Source organism: Rhinatrema bivittatum, chromosome 11 (genome assembly GCF_901001135.1).
Source record: "Rhinatrema bivittatum chromosome 11, aRhiBiv1.1, whole genome shotgun sequence".
Classification (NCBI taxonomy): Eukaryota; Metazoa; Chordata; class Amphibia; order Gymnophiona; family Rhinatrematidae; genus Rhinatrema; species Rhinatrema bivittatum.
This window is the reverse complement of record NC_042625.1, coordinates 89,984,362-90,011,736: the sequence shown is the minus strand read 5'-3', so window position 1 is coordinate 90,011,736 and position 27,375 is coordinate 89,984,362. Positions and strand designations below refer to the sequence as shown.

Sequence of the window (27,375 nt, the reverse complement as noted above, 5' to 3'; positions counted from 1 at the left end):
CGTGTGCCCGACTGCGGGAGAGTCTGTGCGTGTACGTGCCTCTTTTATTTCCCTGTCAGCTTGGATGGGACCTTACGCTATTTCTTTATATATAAATACAGCACAGGGCAAATGATCAGATAAGGCCGATTGGAAGGCGGACATAAAACGTGCAGGAGAAAATCTAAAGCAATCTGAGTAATAAAAAGTATTAAACTTAGACACTCTACACGTACAAGTGCATGAAACAAAGGGAAGATCCTGCAGCACAGAGGCCTTTTCCATTGCCGATGGCAGTAGGAAGACCTTGTTCTAGATTTTTCTAAAAGGTCTCCAGAGATCCCACACCTCTTAAGTGCAGACTTGCATAGACCTCTTAGAATTCCTTTTTTTTTTTTTTTAATTCTTGAGGATCCCATCGCACTTCGGTTTGCTTCCACATTTTGCCGAATGACAGTATTTTCCCAAGGAGGTCAGCTGCTTCGGCATGAGCGTGCGCTTTCGGAATATAAATGGCAAGCGATTGCTTCACTTATTGTGTTTTCTATGTACAGATTCACCATCGTCCGGTTCAAGGGCGCTGGAAAGCGGACGGGACCCTCAGCGAGAGCTACGTCTTGGGAACTTAATCTAACTGGAACTTCGGCAATTTCTCTATGAATGTTGGCCGGGGCACTAAACCGTGTAACCCAGTTCCCTGCTTACTTTTATGTACACTGGGCAGAGGCATCGCAGGGGGGCAGAGCTGGGGGCAGAGTTTTTCACTTGTTGATTTTAAAAAGAATGCACATAAATTTAACCCACACCAGCTACAGCCAGTAAAGAGCAGGTGTAACTTTGTGCATCTACTGAGCCAATTACCCCAGCATTTTCAAACTAAATGTATGTGCACAATGAAAATAATGGCTACAGTCTGTGTGTGCAAGTTACATGTAGACCTTAACCCTCCTCGCACAGCTATAAAACATCCCTTCTGTAAAATAATGGACAACTTTTAGTAAATTCACATTTATGTGTATAAAACTGTGTTTTAAGTGTATGAGCCGGTTTTGAAAGTGGACTGGGACACTCAGTCAGATACGCGTGAACGTTGGTGATGTCTCTTTGTTAAATTACTGGTTTTATGTTAGTAACGTTTTGTACTTTGAAACCTAACAGTAGTAAGTATTTCAGACTGGTGGGTACAAACTGTGTGTATATAAATAAGCCAGCGAGAACTTGGGCTGACTTGGGCACTCAGCTAGAGACATAAGGAAACTGATTTTGTCTGCAATGCATCCACCGATTACTCCCCAGTCTTTCTAAAGCCTCCTTTCTACTGAAAAAAGCCTTAATCTACCTAGAACTCTGTAAAGCTGGCCGGGGCACTCAGAAAGAAATAGATGAAGCTAATGTACCTAGAATTGGGTCCATTATTTTTTGAAAGTTGGCTGGGGGACTCAGCTAGAGATATGCGAACTTGGAGTTGGATTTTTTTTTTTTTTTAATGAATGAGAAACATCACACAACACTTGTTTTACATTTTGCTTTGTTTAAAATCAAATTAACCCTCCCCCCAAAATTCATTTTTTTAAAATGTTATTAAAATGCATTACGTTGTCAAGTGAAATCACCAAAAACAAGATAAATAATACAAAATGTAAAGATGTACATCCGACCTAAATGAACGACGATGAATGCAGAACTATGTGCGATCCTTATTTCATATCGGAAATGAACTCTAGAGATTACAATACTAAAAGCGGATGATTTATTACGTCACTATAAGTCTGCCCTAGCCCAACTAAACCACAGCAAAAAAAGCTGTTATTCTTGAAAGAAACAAATTCCCAGATCTTAGGCACATTAGGGGGAAAATCCCCCAGTTGACAGACGATGAACTGCATTATAGACCCACGGCAAAGAAGTGCAATCCCTCAGTGAAAGAAGGAGAAGGCGTCCATCTCCACTGACGCGCAACATTGCCCCCGGCTGCAACGCAGCAGGGATTAAGCAGAGCAACAGGCGGAAGAGTCTTCTGCCGCTCCCCCAAGAGAATAACCAAAGCAGCAAAAAGCAATTTGATTCCTGGACGTGGTAAATCCAGGAAATAATCTTCAATACACTTTCTATCGTTTATTCATTTTTTAAAATTGACTTTGTTAAACAAAACAGAAAACGTCCTTTCCCTCCTAAAGCCCCCGCTTCCTGCTTGTGGGGGGATCTCCAGTGCAGAAAGGCAGCCGAGGCTCTCCCAGCTCTGGGGAACAAGTGATGAGGGCTGGCGCCCTCTGGCGGCGTAGGCAGGTCTGCAGCAAGAGGGCGCTGGCCTCCGGGCCAGAACTAGTGGAGCAGGTGGGGGATTGTTCCTACCCCTTTCTGCATCCGAGAGCGCCCCCTGCAGGAGGGAGGAGGGGGAGGCGTGACATGGACTTTCTCAAACAAAGTATTTTTATTTATTTATTTAAAAGTCTTTTATACCGATGTTAGTCGAAACATCACCTCGGTTTACATGGAACAAAAGCAACGGAAATTACAAGTAACAGGGGAAGGGTAAGGGGTACAAAAAACTATAAGGAGAGCAGAGAAGCATAGGAACAAACAACAAGTGAACTGATTCTTTACATTTCAGCTTTAAACAAAATAAAATGTGTTTTTCAAACATTGTCTTATCGTTTGAAAGGACATAGCGCTATGATGCACTGTTTCTCTACCCGGAGACTCTTATGCTTATGCAAATCCACCATGAATTACCTATTGTGATTAAGAGCGGCAGAATACAAATAATCTAATTACATTCTTTGCCTCCTTTCCTTCCCCGCACTACTTCTTGATTTTCTTACATAAAATCTTCTCAGTAAAGGCAGCAGGCTCTGCCTATAACCTTTCTCCTTTGGGGAAAGTGACTCCTCTGTTCCCATCTCGTCTTTGTAAGACAATAGATTTGACTTGTGCTTCCAAGGAGCAAATAGTAAAGACGACTTTTGAAAAGTGTTAGATTCTTTTTTTTTTTTTATTGAAGCAGAAATCAAAGGCAGAAAAATGGTAGGGAAATGAATGCAGCCACTCCTAAAAGTTGCAGGATCCAGGGAAATGTGATTTTACCGGAAGGCACCCGCTCTTTTCTGTCAGTCTGCAAGGGGCGTAGGGGTGTGCGGCATTCGTTTCTTCCATTTCGGTGGCTCTGTGCGCACCTCACTGACTTCATAGTGCACATAAATACAGATATTATGCATGCATTTTTAGTAATGAGCTATGTGCAGAATATCTGTTTTTTCGTTTATACGATAAAGTTGGCAAGGTATGCGTGTACCCGCAGAAATGGAAGGAGGAAATGAATGCACATCCCTAGCAAGGAGGCACCAAAAGCAACTCCCAGCCCAGCGCCATTAGTCCAGCGACTGTCCTGGCCTCTGTGAGGGCCAAGCTAAATTAGGGGAGGGGTTGATATAAAAACAGAGGAAAAATAGTCCAGGGAGTTCTGAATGAGGGCTCATGGTACCAGAGGCCAGGCAGAGGCTGGTTCTGATTGAGCTGGAAGCCCAAAGATCGGGGTGAGACTACTGATCTATAAACCCCCCCAAACCATTCCCAGCTCATCAGGCAGTAGCCACTCTGCTTTAGTCCCAGAATTAAAATACACTGAAAACATATTTGTACTGTAAAAACAGAAGGGCCGATGCAATAAGGCGCGCGCTGAAAATGGGCGCTCGTACTGAGTGCCCGGTTTCCTAATGTGGGCAGCCACATCCCCTGGGTGCCCGATGCAATATTTAAATGAGAGGCAGTATTGAAAAGGACGCACTAACAGAGGCTTGGGCATCCGTAGCGCTCAATAGTTTATTGCAATGGGCGCCCGATACGAGCATCCGTTTTCATCCTGCTTCTTTGTTTGCTATAATTCACTTTAGCAACCTCGGCCCCTTGCTAGGGACGTCCAAATTGTGTGGCCATAAGAAAAGTGGTTTCTTTTAATCAGGTCACCGTATACATTTATTTTTCCCCATCGCCAGCAGTAAATTAAAGTGTCACAATGATACTAACGAGGATGACACACTTACAACACAGACAACCCTATATTTTTATTTTTTTTCGTAAGCTCTTGATTGCGAGTTGACTTTACTCCACTTCTGAGGCCAGAGTTAAATTTGCCGTGTTAAAAATTGTGCAATGGGTGCCCAGCGCTTTACTGCATCGGGGGTAATAGCTAGCTAATGCCCTCATCTACGTGCAATTGACATCTGACGGGCGCTATCGGGTTCGTGTTTGTTAGGGGCGCACTTTGGACGCGCCGATCTTCTCACTGCATCCGGCGCTAGTCTAACACATCCAAAATGTGCATCCAAGCGCGTGTTAACCTGTGCGCTAGGCTGGGCGCATTTTATTGCATCGGCCCCAACGACAGCTGAAGAAGATCCTTGTGTGGTCTCGAAAGCTCATGTGCAACCATGGCTTGGGATAATGTTTACATTGGTCGGCCAGCACGGGATCCAGTTATACAAAGGAAGGTGTTAATGAGTGCTGCAGGTACAGAGACAGAACCCCCCAAAATACACGTGGTCATAACCCAGAGACAGCGACCCCAGCACCAGCCAAAGGACCAGGCCCGGGATGGACTCTGGCCGAATGCTGGCAGCACCCAGCGAAGAAGTCAGAGGAGAGGCAGAGCTTTCCTGGTGCAGCCTGGCAGCCGCAGCTGTAGGGAAGGTTAAGGTTTGACTGGAATTCAGCTGCAGGTGCTCTGAAAGAAGACTTGCGTTTTTGGCTCTTTGCGTTTGATAGTAGAATTCTATCTTTTAAGCTTTCTGAACTCTTCTCTTGTGAGACCGCCAGCTGCTTCCTGTGGGACACAGAAAGGGGGACCTGCTCTTCTTGTTCCATCCAGTTAGCCCGATTATTCTGCACATCCCCCGATTATTACAATAAACCCAAAGAAATCCTGCCAGTAATCAAGACTGATGGATCTGCTGCTGCGAGGAACCGTGGGATTAAGCTGGAGTTAGTGTATCTTCTCTCAGCAGGGAGCTCACCAGAAAAAGCCAAGAGGAAGCTAGAATAAATAAAAAAACATTAAAAAATAAATTAAAATGAGCATCGGGAGAGAAGAAGGTGAAAGAATTATGTTCTTAACCTTGCAACAGAAAATCTCTTCCATTCCTTCACCTTTGATTCCTGTGCAGCTTCCCACAAGCCCACAGCCTGCAACTCCAGCACGGGGCTCGGAGCCTGTCTATTGTCTCATAGGTCATCAGCAAAAGTCCTAAAGACCCAAACCTAGCTCTGAAACATCCCAGGAGGGAGTGAAAACCCCACTTCAGTCCCGAGATGGGCAGGTTGTGGGGGAAGGAGGAAATGCAACATTACAGGGAGGGGATGTCATAAACTGAGACAAGAAAAGGTTCGAGTTTTAGTGGAGAATTCTCAAAAGCCTCCATAGGCTTAACAGCTGCAGGTGCTCTGAAAGTTTGTGGGTGAGTGGGGAACACCCCCCCCCCATGTGGATTTATACGCATAACTTAAAAAATCGAAACTATGTGCAGAAATCCTTCAACCCCCTCAGGCTCCACCTCCCTGAAATGCCTACTTGCTATGGGTTGAATTTTCAAAAGGATTTCTGAGCATAAAACTGGGCTTTTAAAAATTACCCGGGGGTGTGTGTGTGTGTGTTTGTGCATTTATTTTTATGTGCAGAATAAAGCTGCTCCGGGGGGTGGGAACTCATTTACACGTGTATTTGTAAAATTCGACATTATGTGACTAAGCCTGCCCTCACTTCCAAAGCAGATTTATGTGTGTATGTCTGCTTTGAAAATTTGGGTTAAAATAAGCGAGCACTTTTTCCTCCTTTACCTTAGGCAGTTATAAAATTACCCTCATTGTGCATAAAAACGCGTGCGCATACACTCCAAACTGATTTTCAAAGCACAGAGGTCCTTTTGAAAATTAGCCCTGGAGCTGGCTACTTTTGGGGGCGAGATGTCGCTGGTATTTAGCATTAGAGTTCGGTAAGTGGTAGCACTTCAAAGGAACGTGATACAATTTTGATCCTCCCAAAATCCAGCGCCACAGGTCTCCCCTGAAGGAGCAGTTCAGGCCACCCATGAGTATGAATTCTGAGTGAGAGCCAGGCACGGGCCCCTTGGAGGGGGCCTGGGGTTTGTAAGTGAGGGGAGTGGCGGGAGGAAAGGGCGGAAGGAATGGAAGAACATTGGAAAAATAATAATAATAATAACAACAATCATAGGAAGTGATTCTGGGGACACCCTTGAGCTGCCCGGGCTGCTGATGCCTAGCGCCCTCTCTAGGGTTATCCCCAGCTGGACAGTAAAAATGTCACAGTACAGAGGATCTGTAGTAGGGGGGAGGGGGGGGGGTGCACAGACATTTTTCTCATTTTGGTTTTCATTTCCATTGGTTTATCTTTCATTTCTTCTCATCAAAAATCCACCCCCCCCCCCCCCAAACAAAAGTAAAAAACAAAAAAATGTGGAATCTACTCCCTTCCTTCCTTCCAGCTCGGATCCTCTTACCCAAAGCTCGCCCTGCCTGCTTCTGCCCAGCCGCTGCCTCTGTGGGATACGGCGCTGGCCGACTGATGCCGGCACCACTGTTCACTTTTTCGGGTCAGGCTCAGGACGGCGCCGGCCTCGGGCCGCTGCTGCCGTTTCCAACAGCGACAGCAGCGGGATAGGGGCAATTGGGGATCAGAGCTGCATCATGAAGACACCCTGGACCTTCTTACCAAAAGTAAGGGCAGGGTCCGGGAGGGTTTTTTCCCTGGCAGACTGGTGGCCTTATTTAAGGAAAAAAAATTGAAATGGGAAATTTGTTTTTCTATTTCTCATTTCGTTTCTAATGACCGCACATCCCTAACTTTTCCTATTGCACTTTGAAAGCTGCCTTATCTGCATAAGTAAAGGCTGCAGTGGATCCCCGAGGCAGACATATTCCAGCAGGGCAGTCGCTCCGGCTTAGTAAAATCCCTGGATTTAGTACCTGGTTGAGGATTCAGCTTCTCTTTCGCTGGTTTTGGGGTGGTGTTCAACCCTCACAACCCCTGGGGAAGAGCTGGGCCAAGATCTGCTCAAAGAGGCGAAGGGCATGGAAAGGCATTGTCATGGAGAGCTGCCTCCTACTTTCTTCACCTCAGAAGTTAACAGCAGTGAGTGGCTTTTTAACGGAGATGGGAGGTGACGGAAAAACCAGGAAACTGCCACAGGCCGTGCAGTAGGAATGTGTTCTTTAAAATGGCATGAAAACCCCAACGGTACTTGTTGTATCGTCTTGGGTCATTTCCCATCCAAAATGATGCAAAAAACTAATAAAATATCACTTTTGTTGTTTGTTGTTTTATCAGTGTGCAAGAGCGGTAAAATGTGCAATAAACTGTCTAGCATGCACTACCAGAATTCTAGCATGCACTAATGTATAGTGCACATGTTACACAACAAAAATGGCACACGCTATACATGAAAGGAAAAAATGAACAATATAGATGGAAAAACAATCATATACACCATCTAAATCTGAAACGAAACATAAATCAACAGGAAACAATATTGTTTTCCTTGCACACCCCCACCGTGCCTCTTAGTGAAAAGGAGTAAAGAGAGTCCTTACAAGGGAGGAAAGAGGGGGGAAGGATATATAAGTAATCATTTAACACAGGAGACGTTCATGCCTTTATAAGCTGTGATTCATTGTCCCAGAAGATCCTTCATCAGAAAACATTTTACCTCAAAGCCAATACATCCCACTCCCCAAGGTCTCGCCGTTCCCAACGCTAGCTGCCAGGCTGACACTGTAAGGGCAGAAAGACAGAAATAATATTAGAGTGGAGGAGTAGCCTTAGTGGTTTGAGCAGCGTTCAAATCCCACTGCCACGTCTTGTGACCTCGGGCAAGTCACTCTACCCTCTGCTGCCTCAGGTAAAAAGGTCCCTATTTCCTAAGCATTTTCCCCATAGACACAGAATGAGAGGAAACCGTCAGTAAATGAGCCCCTTAGATTCTGAGCCCTCTGGGGATAGGGAAGTACCTACAGTACCTGAATGGAATCCACCCTGATAGAAATAAATAAGATGTCCTTGTTCTCTCCTATCACTGAGAGCTTCCTTTCACCTGCAGCTCTTGGCTGGGTTTTGTGGTTGTCAGAGCCCCTTTGTAACGTGTGCGCTACACTGCTGCTGTAGGGAATGTGCGCTGCCTATCTTTTATAGAACGCACAGCTAGGCCCAGCGCTCTTATAAAAAACGGAGTGTGTCTTCTTTAAAACCAGTTCTGCATGTTACTGTGACAAATCTGTGAGACTACACAAAGTTAAGCCCTTACCCCAGTGCAGGCTTCGGTTGTTTTGTCGCAGAGCCGTACGAGACAGTACAGATAAACGTCAGGCTCATTTTGAAAGAGAAATATTTTGAAGTTAAACCTGGCTTCGAGGGAGAGTCCGTTCATGTCCACTTGCACAGAGACGCCCTGGTTGGCCGGACAGCTGTGAAGAAATGTCCCAATTTGCAGTTATCGCCAAGTGAGACGTTCCCATGCTGGGTAATCACTGCTGCTACTATTTATCATTCCATAAAGTGCCACCAGACATGCCCAGCGCTGACCCCCAGAATCCGTGACGTCCACGTGCTACCTGCACTCATCAAGCCACTCACTGCTCACAGCAGCAGGCGATTTTATCGATATAATTATCCACACCAAAGACCGGATAACCCTAAATCAGGGCTTTCCAAACCTGTACTGGCAAACTCACAATGAGCTTTTTGGGAGGATATCCATAATGAATATGCATGAGATAAGTCTTCATTCACTGCAGCCTCTAGTATATGCAAAATATCTCATGCTCATTCACTATGGATTCCTTGAAAATCTGACTGACAACTGACACAACTGCCAATATCCACTGCCAGAGATACTATTGCTATTAACAAATGAAATTAGAAAAGTATTTGAAAACGTTAATTGTGATTTCTTTTTTAAAAGGATGTATCAGTGATGATATTTTGCAATCTTACGCTGTCAGCAGGTGCCTGCTGAATCTGTCTACTGATTGGCTACTGCTAACAATCTACTTCTACATTTACATATGATATTTGCATCAGCACAACAAATGTTATTTTACACTCTCGGTTATAACTAGAGACGCCAAACAATGCCAAATCAACCATGAATCATAAATAAATCTACTTACCTGTGCTACAGCACACATATTTAAACAGCCTTTATTACTCAGTGGGATAGGACAGTACCAAGCATCCCATCCAATAAAGCAGCTTTATTACATAGGATGACAGAACAGTATCAAGCATCACATCTAATAAACCAGCCCTTATTACACAGGGTGAATGGACAATACCAAGTATCTCATCTAATAAAGCAGCCCGTATTACACAGGGTGATAGGACTGGGCCTGATTTTGAAAAGGATTTATGCATAGAAATCTCGATATCTGCATGTAAAGTGCCATTTGAAAATCAACTTGGGAGCTATGCATAAGTAGGCGTTCCAGGGGGAGGACTTCAGCTGGAGAAAGGATTTGCACACTTTCAGTAGTATAAGTGAACATCCACAGGCACAAAGTTGTGTAGGTGTGTCGCACTGGGTTCCACGCACACCTGCAAACTTTCAAAGCGGATTTATTTGCATAAAGCTGCTTTGAAAATTCTGCCTAAAGCTTGCAGGTACAAAGCACCCACAGACGTTAGCCCTGGCTGGGCTGTTGACAATTACCCTCCCTATGTTCATAGCACAGTTGCACTGCCTCTTCCGTCAGTCCTTATGTCCTTTTTATGCATCTCTGAGAACGAGCTTTCTGAGGATTTTATTTTGGAGCTGAAAAAACAAGTATTTATGTAACCTTAATGAATATCAGTTACACTTACATTTTATTTCATTTATTATTTAAATGAGATTATCTGCTTTACACTATAAACCCCAAAGTGGGTTACAAGAAAACCATAAAAGTGTATTTTAAAAGAGATGTGCGCGCATGTAGGATATGTGTGCGTCCACCCAATTTGGAAAGCTGCCCACATGCGCGCACAAGCCTCGACGTGTGCACATCTCACGCTGAACCAAAAAGGGGCGTGGTCTGGGTGTGGTGTGGGCGGAGCACAAGCGTTCCAGGGAAGGGCTGAGAGATGTGCATGTAAGCAGGCATGCGCCTGGGCATGCACGCAGGTCTAGTGCGGCGTAACTTTACTTCTGCTAGTGAGGAGGTGTAAGTCTAAATAAAACAGTTTTAATGCATCTCACAGGAGTTTGAGGGGTCTGGGTTAATTGGGAAGGGGGGGGGGGGGGGGGGATGCAGGTTAACGAACCAAGGAGATTTGGAGAACCTAGCTGTACATTCGATAAATTGGTGGACAAACCGGTCATGGCGTGGACTCGCGCCTTTTATAAAATTCCCCCACTTGCATGGCTCAAACCTGACTTTACGTAGCTGTGCGCTCCAGGTTGCAAAATTGGGCGCACACATAGCACACGCCAAGCTATTTATAACGTGCACATATGTGTGTGCATATTATAAAATGGCCACGTATCTGGGCCCGTGCTGATGCATGCGCATGTATGTGTGCCTGCGCTCCCGTATGAAAGTTACCGTCATAGTAAATAACCCCCTTATACAAAACAGACATAATAATAGATACTCCCAATATAACAAGAGAAGCAATAATTTCCTCTTCCATCCTCTCCCTCGCAAACTCTGCCCATGGCCGATAACAGAGCTCCCCGCAGTCTCGGTGGGGACGAAGCTCAGAACCACCTGCCTGGTACAGAAGTAAAGGTGGGGAATTCAGCTATCAACGGAGAGTAAAACATGAAACAGAAGCACCAGGGCGACAGAACTGAGAAAAGCCTTTGCTGGTTTTCAGGAACAGCTCTTCGAGACTGTAAAAAGGTCACTTACCCGCCTATGATCAAGTCCACTTTGTTGGGGACACTGGAATTAGATGTGGGTGTGGCGAAGGCATTAACAACTCTTAAAGCGAACATGTCTCCATCAACAGACTGTGATATCAAACCAATGTACACAGTTGATCCCACAGACAGAACCTGGGTTGAATCCAATGGTACAGCATACGCAGCATCCACAAAGGCAGCGATGGTGGCTTCTGATGTCCCTGGCATCCCTGGAATAGTCACATTCTCTGTACTGGGAAAGAAAGATCACTGCAAGGTGCAACATAAAACATGCAGAATAACCTAGATTCAGCTTTATTTCTTACTACAGGGATCATGGTACACAACCTTTTAAGTTACGGTTAGGTCCTGGGTGTCACTTCAGATCTGCACTCCCCCTGCCCCAAAATGTGTCAGCTAGAATCCCCATTTGACTCTCTCAACTTGTCCAGAGTCTTTCCAACTCTGCCTTGTACAAATGTGATCACATTGGTGGGCTATTTATACTCCCACAATGGTGTGGTATACGCAGCATCCACAAAGGCAGTGATGGTGGCTTCTGCTGTCCCCGGCGCCCCTGGAATAGTCACATTCTCTGTACTGGGAAAGAAAGATCACTGCAAGGTGCAACATAAAACATGCAGAATAACCTAAATTCAGCTTTATTTCTTACTACAGGGATCATGGTACACAACCTTTTAAGTTACGGTTAGGTCCTGGGTGTCACTTCAGATCTGCACTACCCCTGCCCCAAAATGTGTCAGCTAGAATCCCCATTTGACTCTCTCAAGCTGTCCAGAGTCTTTCCAACTCTGCCTTGCACAAATGTGATCACATTGGTGGGTTATTTATACTCCCACAATAACAAGATCCTGTGCAATCTATGCCAATGGTTCTCAACCTGCTCTTGCATTTCTATATAAATCTGTCTCATGCATATTCATTGTGGATATCCTGAAAACCCAACTGGCCAAGTGGTCCTTGAGGACTAGGTTGAGAACCACTGGTCTATATAATGCACATGCTGTCCTTAGTGATTTGACAATATTCCTTTTTTCCTTTTTTTGGTACCATGAAGTAGACAGAGTATCTGTCCTGTACCCTAACTGCACACCTTGGGAAAGAGGAGGCTCCTGTGGCTAATTAGAATTGAGGTGAGAAGAGACAATGAGTGCATGTGTGTATGGAAGAGGGAGAGAAGTTAATGAGGGTATATGTTTGTATGCATTATTGGTGTGTATGGAAAAGGGGGAGGTGCCAACTCATCTCTCACCACAGGCAGCAGATTGCCTTGAGCTGCCCCTGTGGCAGCATATCCGTGTGGTATAAGTGGGGCACATTGGTGCAAATCCACCATTGAGTAGCTGCATTACGTATTGCAGGAGTGTGCAAATGGAGCCACTTGGGCTGAAGACAAAGAGTGGCTGCAGCACATCCATAAAGCGTTTTTGGTTGTGGTGGAGGATGGTGTTGGCCACACACTGAAAGGCAGTGTCGGCAGGAAACTAGATTCTGTTAGGCTGCCAGAGAAAGCCAGGTAACAATGGTGGTTCCTGGCCTGTACTGCCATCTCTTTGAAGGTATGGCATGCATAAATTCTCATTATAACCGAACTTCCACGTTAGAATGTCTCTTCCTGGATAATGGTGTCTAGAGTGGGTTGCTTTGTTTCTAGCATGAATCTGGCATATTACAAGAGAGGGGTGAAAAGAGGAAAAGGAAGAAGGGATGGAAGGGGAAGGGAGCAAGAGTGCACCACACCCAACACTTCCCACCATGTAGCGAGGGCAAGCTTTCTGGGGATGTGGCAGCGTTGGCAGCTTTAAAGAAATCAAGAAGTATTATTACTGTTACTATTGGCCATGCCCTTGGCAATCCTGCCCCCTATTTTCCCCCTTCCCCAGCATTTTACTTCACCAAAAGATCCAGACAATTTGCCCCTCTCAAACCCTTCATAGCAAATATTGAAGGGCTCTCTTACTCTGCCCCTCTCCCCTGCACCAGCTCAGCAAACTGAGGACCATCCACTTCTCTCCTGGCCCTCTTGGTGAGTTGTAATATTCTACGTGGCCTGTCTGGGAGATCACTGCCCTAGACGAAAGCTGGGATAGGGGAGATACAATAGAAACATTTAAATACTACCAAGATTTTCATGGACAGAACATGGGCTTCTTTCATTGGAAAGGAGGCTCTTGAATGAAGGGGGTCATGGGATGAGGCTGTTCACCCAAGCATTTCCCTGAATAAACAATTATGGTAACTTACTTGGACCATCACCCCACCATTGCGCCCTCTTGCCACCCCACAATGGAACTGTTTTCTGCCAGCTACGCTCTTATATAACTGGTACAATCGACCCCTCAGTGTAATTCATATATAACTTCTCCATGTATAAATTATAAAGTGTAAATTGTATTTTATTTTTCCATGTAAACAACTTCTCCGTGCTTCCGCCACAGCTCTTCAGTTAGAAATCGTTATTCTATCCTTTTTTTCCAACTGCCCTGTTTGACTTTCCCTGTTGTAATGTAACTTTCGCTTTCAGTGTTAATTGGTTTACCCCGAGTTCATTGTAAACCGGTACGATAAGACATGGCTCTTGAGCATCGGTATATCAAAAAAATTTAAATAAATAAATAAATAAATATCGAAGAAGAGTAATTCTGCACGTAATATATGCAAACCAAGGGAAACGAGCAGAACAGTTCAGAATCCACACGTTTGTTTTAGTGAAGAATTTGCTTATTTATTTCGGCGACTCCACAGTTTTTGATGCAAAACAATTCTTTTAAGTTTTAACATATCCCCCGACATGGTATCCGTGTTTCGCGTTAAGGCTGCATCTGGAGGGACAGCAACAAATCTTAATAGATCTGAGATGCCCCTCCAGATGCAACCGTGTCGGGGGATATGTTAAAACTTAAAAGAACTGTTTTGCATTAAAAACTGTGGAGTCGCCGAAATAAATAAGCAAATTCTTCACTAAAGCAAACGTGTGGATTCTGAACTGTTCTGCTCGTTTCCCTTAGTGATTTAACAACATAACCACACCATTTTCACTATGGCAGGAGTCAAGTTTTCAGCTGAGTTGTGAAAACCCCCCCAATTAATCAGTCTCAGGCTGAGATTTCTCACACTCTGTAGCAAGTACCCATTTCTACTATCACAATGAAGCCATCCCTGCCCTATCAGCCCAGTTTATGGCCCTTAGTCATTTCTTCTTGTGTCCTCTCACTGCTCTCTGCCAGTGCTGGCTTGGTCGTTACACTCCACTAGGCCACTGAGCCATGCATTCAAGCTATATATGAACATATATGACTAAAACATTAACACCAAGAACACCAAAAATTGGTCCACATCTAAGCCCGGAACGGGCTGGCCTCTATCAGGGGAGGCTGCGTATCAGGTGGCTACCAAATCTGACACAACATATTAAAGGTGGCTATGCAAGGCCCTCAAAAGCAGGACTGTGCTCTCTTCTTATTTTTCATTTGCCTTATTCCGGACAAGCCCCCTGCAACCTCACAACTGCAGCTGTAGCAAACAATTAAACTCAATCCACAGATTTCTTTCTAATGCTTATAAGCCAGGCTTTTCCCCGTGAGGTTTACATGGTTACCTACTTTATCACAGGGTGCAGGGTGGTGGCCAGACTGGTCAGAAAGGTGCGGTTGTAGGTGCAGGAGAAGCTGAGGTTGAATGGAGGAGCTAACACAAGTCCATTATAATTTGAAGAAACGTAGAGGACATTCGAGTAAGTCACATTCACATCATTTACCTGAAGAAACAAAAAAAAAAGATAGAAAAATCCTCCTTTTCTTTATGTATTCAGAGAAATAGGGAAGTTATTCACGTAATGGTGGGTTTTCGGGAAAATATTTTTGATAATCCAGTTAAAATATATTTAAAAAAGTAACCTACGTGAACTTGCGTTCATGGTTCTGGTTAGTAATTATTAACCCTTGAGTGACTGTAGTGGAATAGTCATCTGAGAATAATGCAGAATAAAGTATTGACATCAGATAGTTCCAGGTCATCAAAGCCACGATGAGCCAGTCCTGGTCTTCTCCCATTGCATGCAGGGATCTGTAGTCCAGATTTCCCTAAGAAAAGCAGGACTGGATCTCTATGCATAAAATGGGATGGGAGCTTTATAACCGGACCAAAGCAAAGGGATGTGCATTTGTTTCATCCATATTGGTGGTATACGCGTACCTCATGGACTTTATAGTACACGGGTAAAAACAGATAGTATGTGCATAATTCATTACTAAAAATACACACATGCTATCCATTTTCACCTGTGTACTATAAAGTCAGCGAGATATGCAAGTGCTGCCGAAACAGATGAAACGAATGCACACCCCTAATATATCATTTAGGAGACGGCTTCTATTACAATTTACAAAGCTTTTTTAATTGGGCAAGATTTGGAGATTTGTGTGTTTCTATGATTGATTGTGATATTTGAGAAAGGTGCTGGATTTATGAAATCTAAAACTGAACCTCCCTCCCCTCTCCCCAGCAAATCAAGGGTAAAACTTTAAAATCTGTTGGACTTGAACCAGACTGGAATTTGCTCAGGTCACATTTGGCCTAGAATTTCCTGCATCTCTCCAATCACCTCCAAGGTGTGGAGAAAGAAATTCTCCTAGCCTCACATGGTCGGGCCGGTCATCATGACATTTTCCAGTGATGGGGACACTGACCACTGGACAGAGATCACAAACATGTCCCATAGCCTTATTTTATTTATTTGAAACTTTTGTCCCCTGCTACGAATGATGGACACTAAACCACATATAAAATTAAAACAACCAGTGCAGAATAAAAAGAAAGAAATTAGTCAGCAATGTAAAGGAAACAAAAGGAAAGCCTTCCCAGACTACAGCTGAACTTTAACTCACCTTGAATCGGAAAGCAGATCTTAACATTACTTGGTAAACGATAACTTTCAAACACCATAACTCTACAATCTCCATTAACTGGCAAATTTGTTATCTATGTTAAATTTCCTATTGCCTTTGCTCTGTCACAAGTTTTGTTTTCCCCATCGCCTCTTCATTGCTCCAAGTTTTTGTGTTATCCCTGTTTTATTGTAACTGCAACTATTTCTCTCAGCACTTGTTAATGTTTCTTAACGTTAATGTTCTTATTTATTTATATCTCCTGTCGCACCCCTAGTTAATTGTAAACCGGCATGATGCGATTCCTATCGCGAATGCCGGTATAGAAAAACTTAAAATAAATAAATAATAAACAAACAAAATGCTTTGCCTTTACTGTCAAGCCTCTTCCTGCAGCTGCTCCCCTAGCTCACGGAGATGCTCCAAAAATTAACTAAGCATAGGCCAGGGGGAAGAAATTGGTTTTCAGAAGCTGCCTAAACTTGAAATATTGTCTTTCCAGAGATGCGAGTCTTTTGTAAAACGTTCCAGAGGAAAGCCTGAGTTTGAATCTTTACCTGCCTGCAATCTGTGATGGTTGGTACTGACAGAGAGCCCTCAATTTCCTCCTGGAACATACGTTCTCAATTTATTAGAAAGACAGGTAGAAGCCTGGCCATAAAGTGCCTTAAAACTGGGAGCCAAGGAAGGCGCATTAAATTGATGTAATGTGTGGTCCTTCATCCCAGAACCAGAAATTAGCTTAGTGGCCACATCCTGGACCATTTTCAATCCCCTGAAACATCTCAAAGGTGATCCCAGAAACTAGGAATGGCAGTAAGCACCAGTGAGTGGAACGGACAGATCCCGGTGTTAATCCCTAAACCTTACCTGGAAAAGAATCAGAAAATACATCACATCGGAGGGACCTGCTTTCATTTCATTCAATAGCAAAATGAAAGAAAAACGAACAGAGTTTTGTTCCTGCTTCCCTCTGTAGCGAGCACTAGTCCCAAGCCCCCACTCACACTGCTGCTGCTGCCATATTGTCAGCACCATCAAAACCTGTGCTTTCCAGTAACCCCCACCACCCACCACCTTCCACCCCAGGTCCCCTTCCACCACCCACCACCCACCACCTTCCACCTCAGCTCCCCCCCACCACCTTCCACCCCAGGTCCCCCACTCACCACCTTCCACCCCAGGTCCCACCCCAGCTCCCCCCCCACCACTCACCACCTTCCACCCCAGGTCCCCTTCCACCACCCACCACCTTCCACCTCAGCTCCCCCCCCCACCTTCCACCCCAGGTCCCCCACTCACCACCTTCCACCCCAGGTCCCCCCCCACTCACCACCTTCCACCCCAGGTCCCCTTCCACCACCCACCACCTTCCACCTCAGCTCCCCCCCCCCCCACCACCTTCCACCCCAGGTCCCCCACTCACCACCTTCCACCCCAGGTCCCTCCCTCCACCACTCACCACCTTCCACCCCAGGTCCCCTTCCACCACCCACCACCTTCCACCTCAGCTCCCCCCCCCCACCACTCACCACCTTCCACCCCAGGTCCCCTTCCACCACCCACCACCTTCCACCTCAGCTCCCCCCCCCCCCCACCACTCACCACCTTCTACCACCCACCACCTTCCACCCCAGGTCCCCCACTCACCACCTTCCACCCCAGGTCCCTCCCCCACCACCCACCACCTTCCACCCCAGGTCCAGATCCAGAGTGCATAAAAGTGGGAAAGAGCGATCCCCAGTCCTTCCTGTCCCGCTGGTGGCATCAATGACCAGAGGTGGTGCCTGTACAAGAATGGCACCAAGTTCTCGTATGAGAAGCAGGAAAACTGATGCCATTCTGAGATCAGCACAAAACGGACGGGGTAAGAGGGGTCTGCAGAGGGTACAGAGCCTGGGGGGAAATTTGTTTTGTTTGTTGTTGGGCGGGGAGGCAAGACCAGCAATTTTTTGTTTTGGTTTTCGTTTGAATTATTTGTTTATTTAAAACTAAAAAAAGGGGAAAAAAATTAACAAAAAGAAATAAACAACAAAATCTAAAAGAAATCCTCCCCCCCCAAAAAACAAAAAAGGAAACCAAATGAACAAACTGTGCTGTGCGCAGCCCTAACACCTGTTGGCGTCAGGTCAGCTCATGCAGGGAGTGTGCGATCCCCGCCGGGACATCGGAATCGATGACATTTCCGATCCTGCAACCTTTCCGGCGATTGCACAGGTAATCAGAGGAAGTCTTTCGTGTGCACGAGTGGCTGCGGGGGAATTAAAGGCTGAAAAAAATAACTGCAAATGCCATTTGAAGGACACCGATGGAGTGAGGGGGTAAAAAATGAACTCTGCAATGCCGGTAGTGGGGTAACAAGGATGCCACCATATTATGTGGTGCGGTTTTGCACACATTCACTCACACACCCAGTCTAGGCCGACCCTGTGTTTCTCTTTTAATCATCTTATTCACAGCCAGAGCCTCAAGATCAGAAATCAGACTAAGGAACACTAGGAGCTCAATATCGAGGGGTGAGGGTGGAAAGCACTGAGTTTGTTATCCAATAACTTAAGCTGAGATATTCAGAGGGAAACAAGTCCCAATGAACACACCGGCCGGGTTAGGTTTAAATTTATCTGATTAAGTTTTCCTGGATAACTTTAGATTTGCCTCCCCCACAGTCAGACTTATCTGCCTAAACTCAGACGGGTGGGGCTGAATAGGAAAATTGGTTCTTACCTGCTAATAAGTTTTGTTCCTGTAGTCCCACAGATCAGTCCAGACTCATGGATTTTTCTCCCCTACCAGCAGATGGAGACAGAGAAGAAAAGTTTTACCGAGACTGTAACTTAAGCCAGCGCGCCACCTGGAGCCCCTCAGTATTTCACCGTACCCAAGCCCAGATATAACTAAACCCTAAACCAGGGGTGCTCAAACTGGTCCTATGGCCCCCGTCCAAGCCAGTCAAGTTTTCAGGATATCCCTAATGAATATGCATAGAAATATTTGCATACACAGGAGGCAGTGATGCAAATATATCTCATGCACATTTGTGACCTTGGGCAAGTCACTTTACCCTCCATTGCCTCAGGTACAAACTTAGATTATAAACCCTCTGGGGATATGGAAATACCTACAGTACCTGAATGTAATCTGCATTGAAGTGCTGAAAAAAATGTGAAAAGCGGAATATAAAAAACACTAAAGCTAAATCTGATATCCTGAAAACACAACTGGCTGGGGGGGCCCTTAGAACTGGTTTGAACACCCCTGCCTAAACAACATCCACACTACCAATGAGCAGGGGAAAAAGCAAGGTCTCAAACTGAACTGCTTTGGACCATAGGAGAACGAAAGCTTTCAAATGAACAAACAATTGCTTATTATTTACACACAAATTCTAGTGGCCTTTCCAGAGAGGATGAGGCTCTGGACTGATCTGTGGGACTACAGAAATGAAAATTAGCAGGTAACAACCAAACTTCCTTTCCCAGATTAGTCCAGACACATAGGATGTATCCAAGCAATCCCTAAACTGGGCTGGAACCTGAAAGACCTGCGCACAGCATACTCTTCAAAACTCACCACTTCCAGCACCAGAACATCTAGCCGGTAACGAATTGTGAAAGTGTGAAGCAAAGACCATGTCACCGCTCAACAGATCTCCTGCAGAGAAACCAACTGACATTCTGCCCAGGACACCGCTTGCACCCTAGTAGAGTGAGCTCATAGGCCCATTGGAATTGGATGTCCCTTACATATATAAGCGGACACAATATCCTCCTTTAGCCAACATGCATTGGTAGCTTTTGAAGCCTTATTTCTTTTACTCGCATCACCAAACAGAACGAAAAAATGTTGTTTGAAAACTGTTGGCGACCTTCAGATAGTGCATCAGTTTGTGACGCACATCCAACAAATGAAGCTTTCTTGCATGCAGATACAAAGAATCCAGATCTTGAAAGGCCGGGAGTTCCACTATCTGACTTAGGTGAAAGGTAGAAATTACCTCTATTAAGAAAGACAGCACCATTTACAACGATATCCCATCGTCTGAAATTTGAAGAAAGGGATCCCTGTAAGACAAGGCCTGAAGTTCCGAAATCTGCCTAGCTGAATATATCACCACTAGGAAGACCACTTTCAGCATAAGATCCTCCAATGCCCTCTTCCTCAAGGGCTCGAAGGACCACAAAGAGCTCATAAAACCAAATTCATGTTCTACAAGGGAAATACCTGTCTCACCAGAGACTGTAGATATTTCACTCCTCTAAAGAACTGAACCACATCTGAATACGAGGCTGGGGACAGCCTCGGCACTTTGCCTCGAAAAAAACCCAAGGTGGTCACCTGTACCCAAACAGAATTGTACACCAGTCCCTTTGCCAGGCCTTCCTGCAAAAAAGCAAGAATGTGAGAAACCAATAAACATAGAGGAACAAACCCTCCCTAAGAACTATGTCTCAAAAACCTTCCACACTCTGACATAAGCCAGTGATGTGGAAGGTTGCCTAACCTGGAGCAGCATTGTAATGACTTCCTCTGAACATCCTTTCAATTGCAAGTGATTCCTTTCAAAAGCCAAGCCGTTAGACAAAAGCAAACTGCCTGTTCCAAGAAAATTGGTCCTTGATGAAGAAGGCTGGACAGATGCCTGAGCTGAAGAGATTATCAAATCTGTGGCCATTCTGGAACCACTAAGATCACCTTTTCTGGATGGGCCTCGATCCGCCGCAGAACCCTATTAGAAGTCATGGAGAAAACATGTACATGAGGGTCCTGGGTGGCCAAGGGAGAACAAGACTATTGATGCCTTCTGCTCTGACCTCCTGTCCATGACTGAAATGGCACCACACTTTGGCGTTCTGTCTTGATACCATCAGATCCAGCAGGGGAATGCCCAATCTGGACCGAATGAAAGCCATTGCCTTTTATGTTAACTTCCATTCTCCAGGGTCCAGCACATGCCTGCTGAGCATATCTGCTTGAACTTTGTCCACTATGGCCACATGTGAAGTTGCCAGAGATAACAGGTGCTGTTCTGCCCAGCGAAAAAGTTACTGGACCTCCCAAGACACCATCTGACTCAGTGTCCCGTCTTGGCGATTGACATAGGCTACTGCCATCACATTTTACAATAGGCCTCTCACTGCCCTCTCATGAAACAGAGGAAGGAAACAAAGCAATGCCTTGCATACCTCTCGGGTCTCCAATCAATGACAGACCATTAAGCTTCCTCTGCAGGCCACCAGCCTTGTGCCATTCAGCTCCTGACAGATGGCTCCCCAGACTGGAATCAATGGTCACTACCACCCAATTTGGAATTTCTAATTCCACAACTTAGCCCCAAGAAGCCACCAGGAGAGACTTCCCCCTTCAGGGGTAGCTGGAGTTGAAAATCCTTTGATTGAGGTCTCCATTGGGACAGCAGCACCTTATGGAGAAGCTGCATATGCACGAACGTCCATGGAACTAGATCTAGCATAGACACCATAGAACCCAGGACCTGCAAATAATCCCAGACTTTGGTGTAATGTTTGACGGGGTTGTGGACACTTGGTACTGAAGTGGAGTTGGTGCTGCCTAGTGGGGAGACCCACTAGACCCACACTGTCAGCTGGCAGAGAGACTCTGAGTCGGGACCAACTGGAGCTTTGCCTATATCAGCCGCCGCCCCCGGAGGTTGAGCTCTTGGGTTCTGGTGGCTGGAGGTCTTAGATGGGTCCCTGAGAGGAATCTAAGGCAATGTGTGGGTCTGGGTAGGCGACAGACATCAGAACCAGAAGGCAGGCCAGGGGTCGAGACAGGCAGCAGTCAGCAAAACAGGAGGACAGGCCAAATGTTGGGGCAGGCAGCAGACAGCAAAACTGGAAGACAGGCAAGAGGTCAGGGCAGGCAGCAGAGAGAGCGAGGTTAAGTCCACAGCCAAGGTATAAATACAGGAAGGCAAACCGAGGGAACAAGAGACAGGAAACAGACAGATGAGACAGGCAGGAATGAAGCAGACAGGGCAAGGCAAGGCACAGAACCAGGAAGCAAGGTAGAAGACAAAGAACAAAGTACAAGACAGTGAACCAAAAACAAGATAAGGAACGAGGAATATATAGGACTTTGGTTTTGTCTGAAGGAAAACGTGCTGACTGCAGTTGTAAGAACATGCAGCATGATGAAGGAAGCTGTGGCACTCCTTTGGATCCCTGTGATAACGTGGAGGAGGAGGAAGCGGTAAATCTGGCCTGTAAGAGGGCACTGACTGGGGTGGAGGTGAGTCACTCCTATCCATGCCCTTCTCCTCCACTGCCAATTCCAGACTCTGTACTTTCTACCAGGCTACACCGTGTGCTTGGAATAGTCTTCCTGAGAGGAATCCAAGGTGATGCATAGGTCTGAGAGGGCAATAGATAGCAGAACCAGAAGGCAGACCAGGGGTCGAGATGGACAGCAGTCAGTGAAACTGGAGGACAGGCCAAATGTCGAGGCAGACAGCAAACAGCAGAACTGGAAAGCAGGCCAGAGGTCAGGGTAGGCAGCAGATGGAGCAAGGTCAAGTCTAGAGCTAAAGTTGAAGTCTAGGAAGGCAAGCCGAGGGAACAAGAGACAGAAGATGGATTGATGATACAGGCAGGAATGAAGCAAACAGGACAAGGCAAGGCACAGGACCAGGAAGCAAGGCAGAAATCAAGGAACAAAGTACAAGACAGTGAACCAAGACAAGTCAAGGAATGAGGAACAAGGAACAAGGCAAGGAAAGAAGCAACATGCACTGGAACAAAGAACCAGAGGACTTGTTGCTGAGGCATCTGAAGGGCATCTGTAGTAGGCTGATATAGGCCAGTCCAGTGATGTATTCAAAGGGCAGACTTTCCCGCCATAGCCCCTTTAAGAGTCGGGACGCTGGGTGTGCATGCGCCTTAAGAGAGAGTTTGGGGAGCTTTGAGGGGCTGGCGGCATTGCTGGTGCAGCCTGGTTGGCAGCGTCTCAGCCATAAAGAATGAGCGCTGGCATTGGAGGTCAGTGCGACAACTCATGGGGCTATCCCACAATTTGCCAATCTTGACATTTGGGAATATGCAGCTGTAACAACCTCTGGACTTGCATCTACAACTTCAACATTCTCTTCTCTGTGCAAAATACCTTGCTTTGAGCGGTGTTGAAGTGCACTCCTAGGTACTCCAGAGACTGGGTGGGAACCAAAATGCTTTTTGACAGATTCACCATCCAGCCCAGAGATTGCAATCTATGCAGGACTCATTGAATCAAGCGCTGACACAATTCCTTTGACTTTGCTCGAATGAGCAGTCGTCCAGTTATGGATGCACAAGGATACAGTCTTGCCGCAGAGCGGCCGCCACCACTACCATCAAGGGGGCTCTTGCTAGATGAAATGGTAGCATGCGGAACAGAAAATGTTCCCCTAACACTGCAAATCTCAGGAACTTCTGATGGTCTGCCTGGATACGGATATAAGGACACGCTTCTGTAAGATCAAGAGATGCCAATTGCGCAACCACAGAAGCTGCCTAGCCGAAACCGCTGACATCATATTCCAGGCAGGTGTGCTCAGTAAGTCAAACAAGGCATCCGCAATATTTATTTTATTTATTTATTTAAAATTCTTATATACCGCACAATGGGTAGCACAATGGGTAGCGGGCTATCCGTCTAGGCGGTTTACATATTTGCACATACACAAGTAGCAATACATATTAACAGACAGTTCATAAAATCATATACAAGCAAGTTAAAAATACATGTTAAAAATATGGGTTACTCCAGCCTCCAATCGCTCCACATGCTTGCCTGGGAGGGAGGTCCCCAACCCCTTTACCTGGATCTGTTGAATTCAGCGCAAACAAGCTCGTGCCAACAAGATGTATTCCCATCTTCTGGTCTTGAGCATCCTTCAGCACAGCCAAATCCACTACTGGAATGGTAGTCTTCTTGGTACTGCTGAGACTGACACATCAACGTTAGGCAGCTGCAAGTGCTCCAATGCATCTTCCGGTAGTGGATAAAGCTTTGCCATCACTCTACTAACTTTCAGCTCAGTCACAGGCGTATCCCACTCCTGAACCACCAGCTTCTTCACAGTCCAATGGAAAGAAAAAGCTTTTGCCAGGCCCGTGAGTTCATCCATGTTGGGATCAACCTCTTCATGCTCTGACTCCTCTTGGACTTCCTTAAACCCCAGCTCCATTAACACCTGGGAATCAATGCAAGCAACTCTTCTCTCTGGACCACCTTGGGGTTGTCCCCCTCTACCACTGGGATCTTTCCCTTCCTAGTGGGATCGTCAGCCATGTTGTCAACCTGCAAAGGATCAGTCAAGCTAACCCCGTCACCCAAGCCCTGTAAGCCATCTGACAGATCCTCAGTCCTGCTCCTATGACAGGGGGTATGCAGGGTTCCCTTACCCCCCCCCCCCCCGAGGCAATATCCTGCGTGATTTACTCAGACGCAGGAAGCTAACAGAGTGGGGGCTTTTCCCCCCGACCCCTTCTGGCTAAATAGACTCTGTGCAGTAATAGCACAAAATCAGATGAAATGGCCTCCCCAAAATCTGAGTTAGATGCAGCAGAGTCCCTGATATCCTCTGAAGCGCTTTCGAGGCCCTCCACAGCAGGGGATATTGGAGGAGGGGAAGGTGGCCCCTCCCCTGAACTCCCCTGCTCTAACATGGCCGCCATTCCCATACCTTGGCTGCCTCCACTGGTGGATTTCCTGCTCCAACCCCAAGCTGCCTTCCCTTTCATGTGAATACCTACTGAAGAGGCCCGGCAGCATTTCCTGCGGTCTGCGGTTTTTGCCATCTCACAAGGTGCATGCAATCAGAGGGATTCACCCGACAGCCTCAAAAAACATCCCTCGGTGAACAAGAGCCGGACCCCGGCCTCTCCTGCAGCAGTAATTGCTCATCCACAGCTCTCCCCACTGCTCCAATGAGCCGAGCTGCTCAGACTCCTCAAGTGCAGTTTCTCTCTCTCTTTTTGTAAAAATGACAGAAATAAAATAAAACTAGAATACTTCCCTTATCTTGGCGAGGATGAGAGTGGGAGAGTAAGTGTGAGGAAACAAGGGAACTAGGCCACCAGTTTTCAATCTCCTCACTGTCCATGGGCAGAGCCAAAGGATAGGATCACCAACCCCTCTGCTCACCACGGAACCTAATTCCCCTGGGAGCCTTTGTCAATTAATCTTCCTTTTTTCTTTTTTCAGTGAAATCTCCAGGCTGCAAGTTTTGCAATTCTACCATCTGCTGGAGACAGAGAAATATGAGGGATTGGAGGTGGCGCATACTCAGGTCGATTCTGTAAAGTGTGCCATCTGCAATCCCTCAGAGTTTCCCAATGTGTGCCCAGCTTCCTCTCCTGGGTTCGCAATACTATATTTACATGAGGGATTGTACTAAAAAGGAGGTGTTAGGGATGATAGCATGTCTCTGGCGCCTCCTTAACAGCGGAAACCTGCTGACAGCCAAGAGTTAGGAAAACAGATATTCCTAAAATTGAGCATCAGTTTCCCTATCCTGACCCACCGGCACATTTTTTTTAAATTAAAACTTTTTTTTTTTTTTTAACTTTTTTGTTCCTTCGACAATATCGCTAGGATATTAAGTTGGAGGATCTACAGAAAAGCAGTACTTTTTGGGCTGCTCAGAAATTAGCGTCTGCTGTCGGGCAGGAGCTAATTTCTGACCATAAAACGTGCAGATTGGGCACACTTTTTTTAATGGTTTCTGGGGCGAATTACTAATAGCCTCATCAACATGCATGTGATGAACACTATTAGTTTTGAGAGGAGGGGGGTTGGAAGCGCATTATGGATGCGCTAAACCCCTTGTGGACTCGCGTGTTAAATAGTGCGCTCAGCTGAGCGCACTTTACAGTATCGGCCTGTATGTTACGTAGCAGTGTTAGAAAAACTTTTATTCTCTGCCGCAGTCTCCTGGTAGGGATGAAAAACCCATGCGCCTGGACTGATCCGGGGGAGGCTCAGGAAATTGGAGCTGCCCAGCTACGTGCAAACTCTGCCCCTGGAATGCCCGTATTGATGCCTCCTTTTAAGCAGGTAAGTTTTTCCTGGGTAGCTTCTCACCCGAACTACAGCCTCACCTGCCATGAGGGGATGGAGATAGAAAATCTCTGGTTTGTCAGTCGAAGACCCCAATTAGCTAAACGTTGACCTCTAGAAGTTTATGGGTCCATCCGCGAGCACACCTCCCCCGTACTTTGCTCACTGCACTGGCTGTCAGCGCAGTGGAGAGTAAAATATAAGATCATCATGTTAGTACACAAATCGTTAAGGCAGGCTTCTTCTGCTTGGGCCAGCTCCCTACTAAGAATGGATAACGCAGCCAAGCACCGAGATCTGCACAGCAAGGTCTCCTGGAAGTACCTTCTCCTCGTCTCACCAGGCTCTCACAGACATGCGAGCGAGCCTTGCTGGCTCACGCCACTGGAATGATCTTCCAGACCCAATTAGACTCCTCACCGATATAAAGAGCTTCAAGAAGGCTCTTAAAGCATTCTTATTTCAACAGGCCATGAAAATATCTAGTACTGAGCATCCTCCTTCAGAGAGCACATCTTCAACAGCCTACATATTCATTTGTCACCATTGGTTTTATTATATACAGTTGTTTTATTATCTGGCTTTTTGTTTTTAGTTATGTTCCTCAGTTGTTCCCCGCCTTGAACCTTGATAATGTGCGGGCTATAAAATTGTAAAATAAAATAAATAAATAAATCTATCAGTTGCTTTCTCCTGTTCTGTGCCTTATGCAGAAGATCCTTTCACAAATTAGGTCTATGTCTTACCTGCATCTCAGTCCCACAGGTTTGATTGAGGGGCAGCACCTGCATTGAATACACATTCATACTGTTCTTTATCTCCGGGTACACATTTGTGCACACTGCAGAGTCGTTCGTCAGATGCAGGGTTGAAGGGTCATAGGAGAGCGCCTCCAGCGCACACTTGCTGACGGAGATTATCATTACTGCTGACAGACAGGTCATGTTGGGACTGAGGTTGTTGATTGCTGAAACAGAAAATTCCCTGTGACAACGTGGCCGACCGCCAGGAGTACAGGTTCTCTCCTGCAGGACCTTTCCATGCTTGGTCCTGCTGAGAGGATTCCTCTCCATGTTTTTATTTTTCCAGTTGTACACATGCTCTCACTCCCTTCAGTTATCCCTGCTAAAGTTCCAGTGATGGGACCATAATCCTGAAAAGGCGGGCCGACCGCAGTGTCGAGCCGCCCGGCCCTAACATGAGCGTTAGCGGATCGGTGCCGGCAGGGTGGGGGGGGGGGGGGGGGTGGAGCAGAGAGCGGTGGCAAATATTGAGGGGAATCTGACTCCCCCCATCGCGGCGCCTCACCATTGGCGGGGGCGTGGCGAGGGACATCGGGAGGGGGAAAAGTATTTAAGGGGCGGAGCATCAGAGGACGTCCCCTTTCCCCCTGCTAGAAATCTGCCGAGCTGCTTCCATCCCTATGCTGAGGCTGCTTACCCAAAAGCGAGGAGGAAGACCACAGCTGTTGGAGGATGGCCAGGAGCATGGCAGAAGCAGCGGGTGAGGGTGCCTGCAGTGATCCAGGCTCTGACGGTGAGCCGGTG

At 46.2% G+C, this 27,375-nt stretch overlaps 1 protein-coding gene across 1 annotated transcript; it reads right to left on the bottom strand.

Moving 5' to 3' along the window:
• Nucleotides 1-2,507: 2,507 nt before the first annotated feature.
• Nucleotides 2,508-27,375, bottom strand: LOC115073436 (pancreatic secretory granule membrane major glycoprotein GP2-like). Its single transcript, XM_029571866.1, has 7 exons — nucleotides 27,269-27,375; nucleotides 26,575-26,795; nucleotides 14,489-14,643; nucleotides 10,873-11,118; nucleotides 8,289-8,448; nucleotides 7,695-7,759; nucleotides 2,508-5,008 (listed from the first exon to the last, which is right to left on the bottom strand). The coding sequence occupies exons 1-6, from the start codon at nucleotides 27,315-27,317 to the stop codon at nucleotides 7,742-7,744; spliced, it is 849 nt and encodes a 282-aa protein (XP_029427726.1). The 5' UTR covers nucleotides 27,318-27,375; the 3' UTR covers nucleotides 2,508-5,008; nucleotides 7,695-7,741.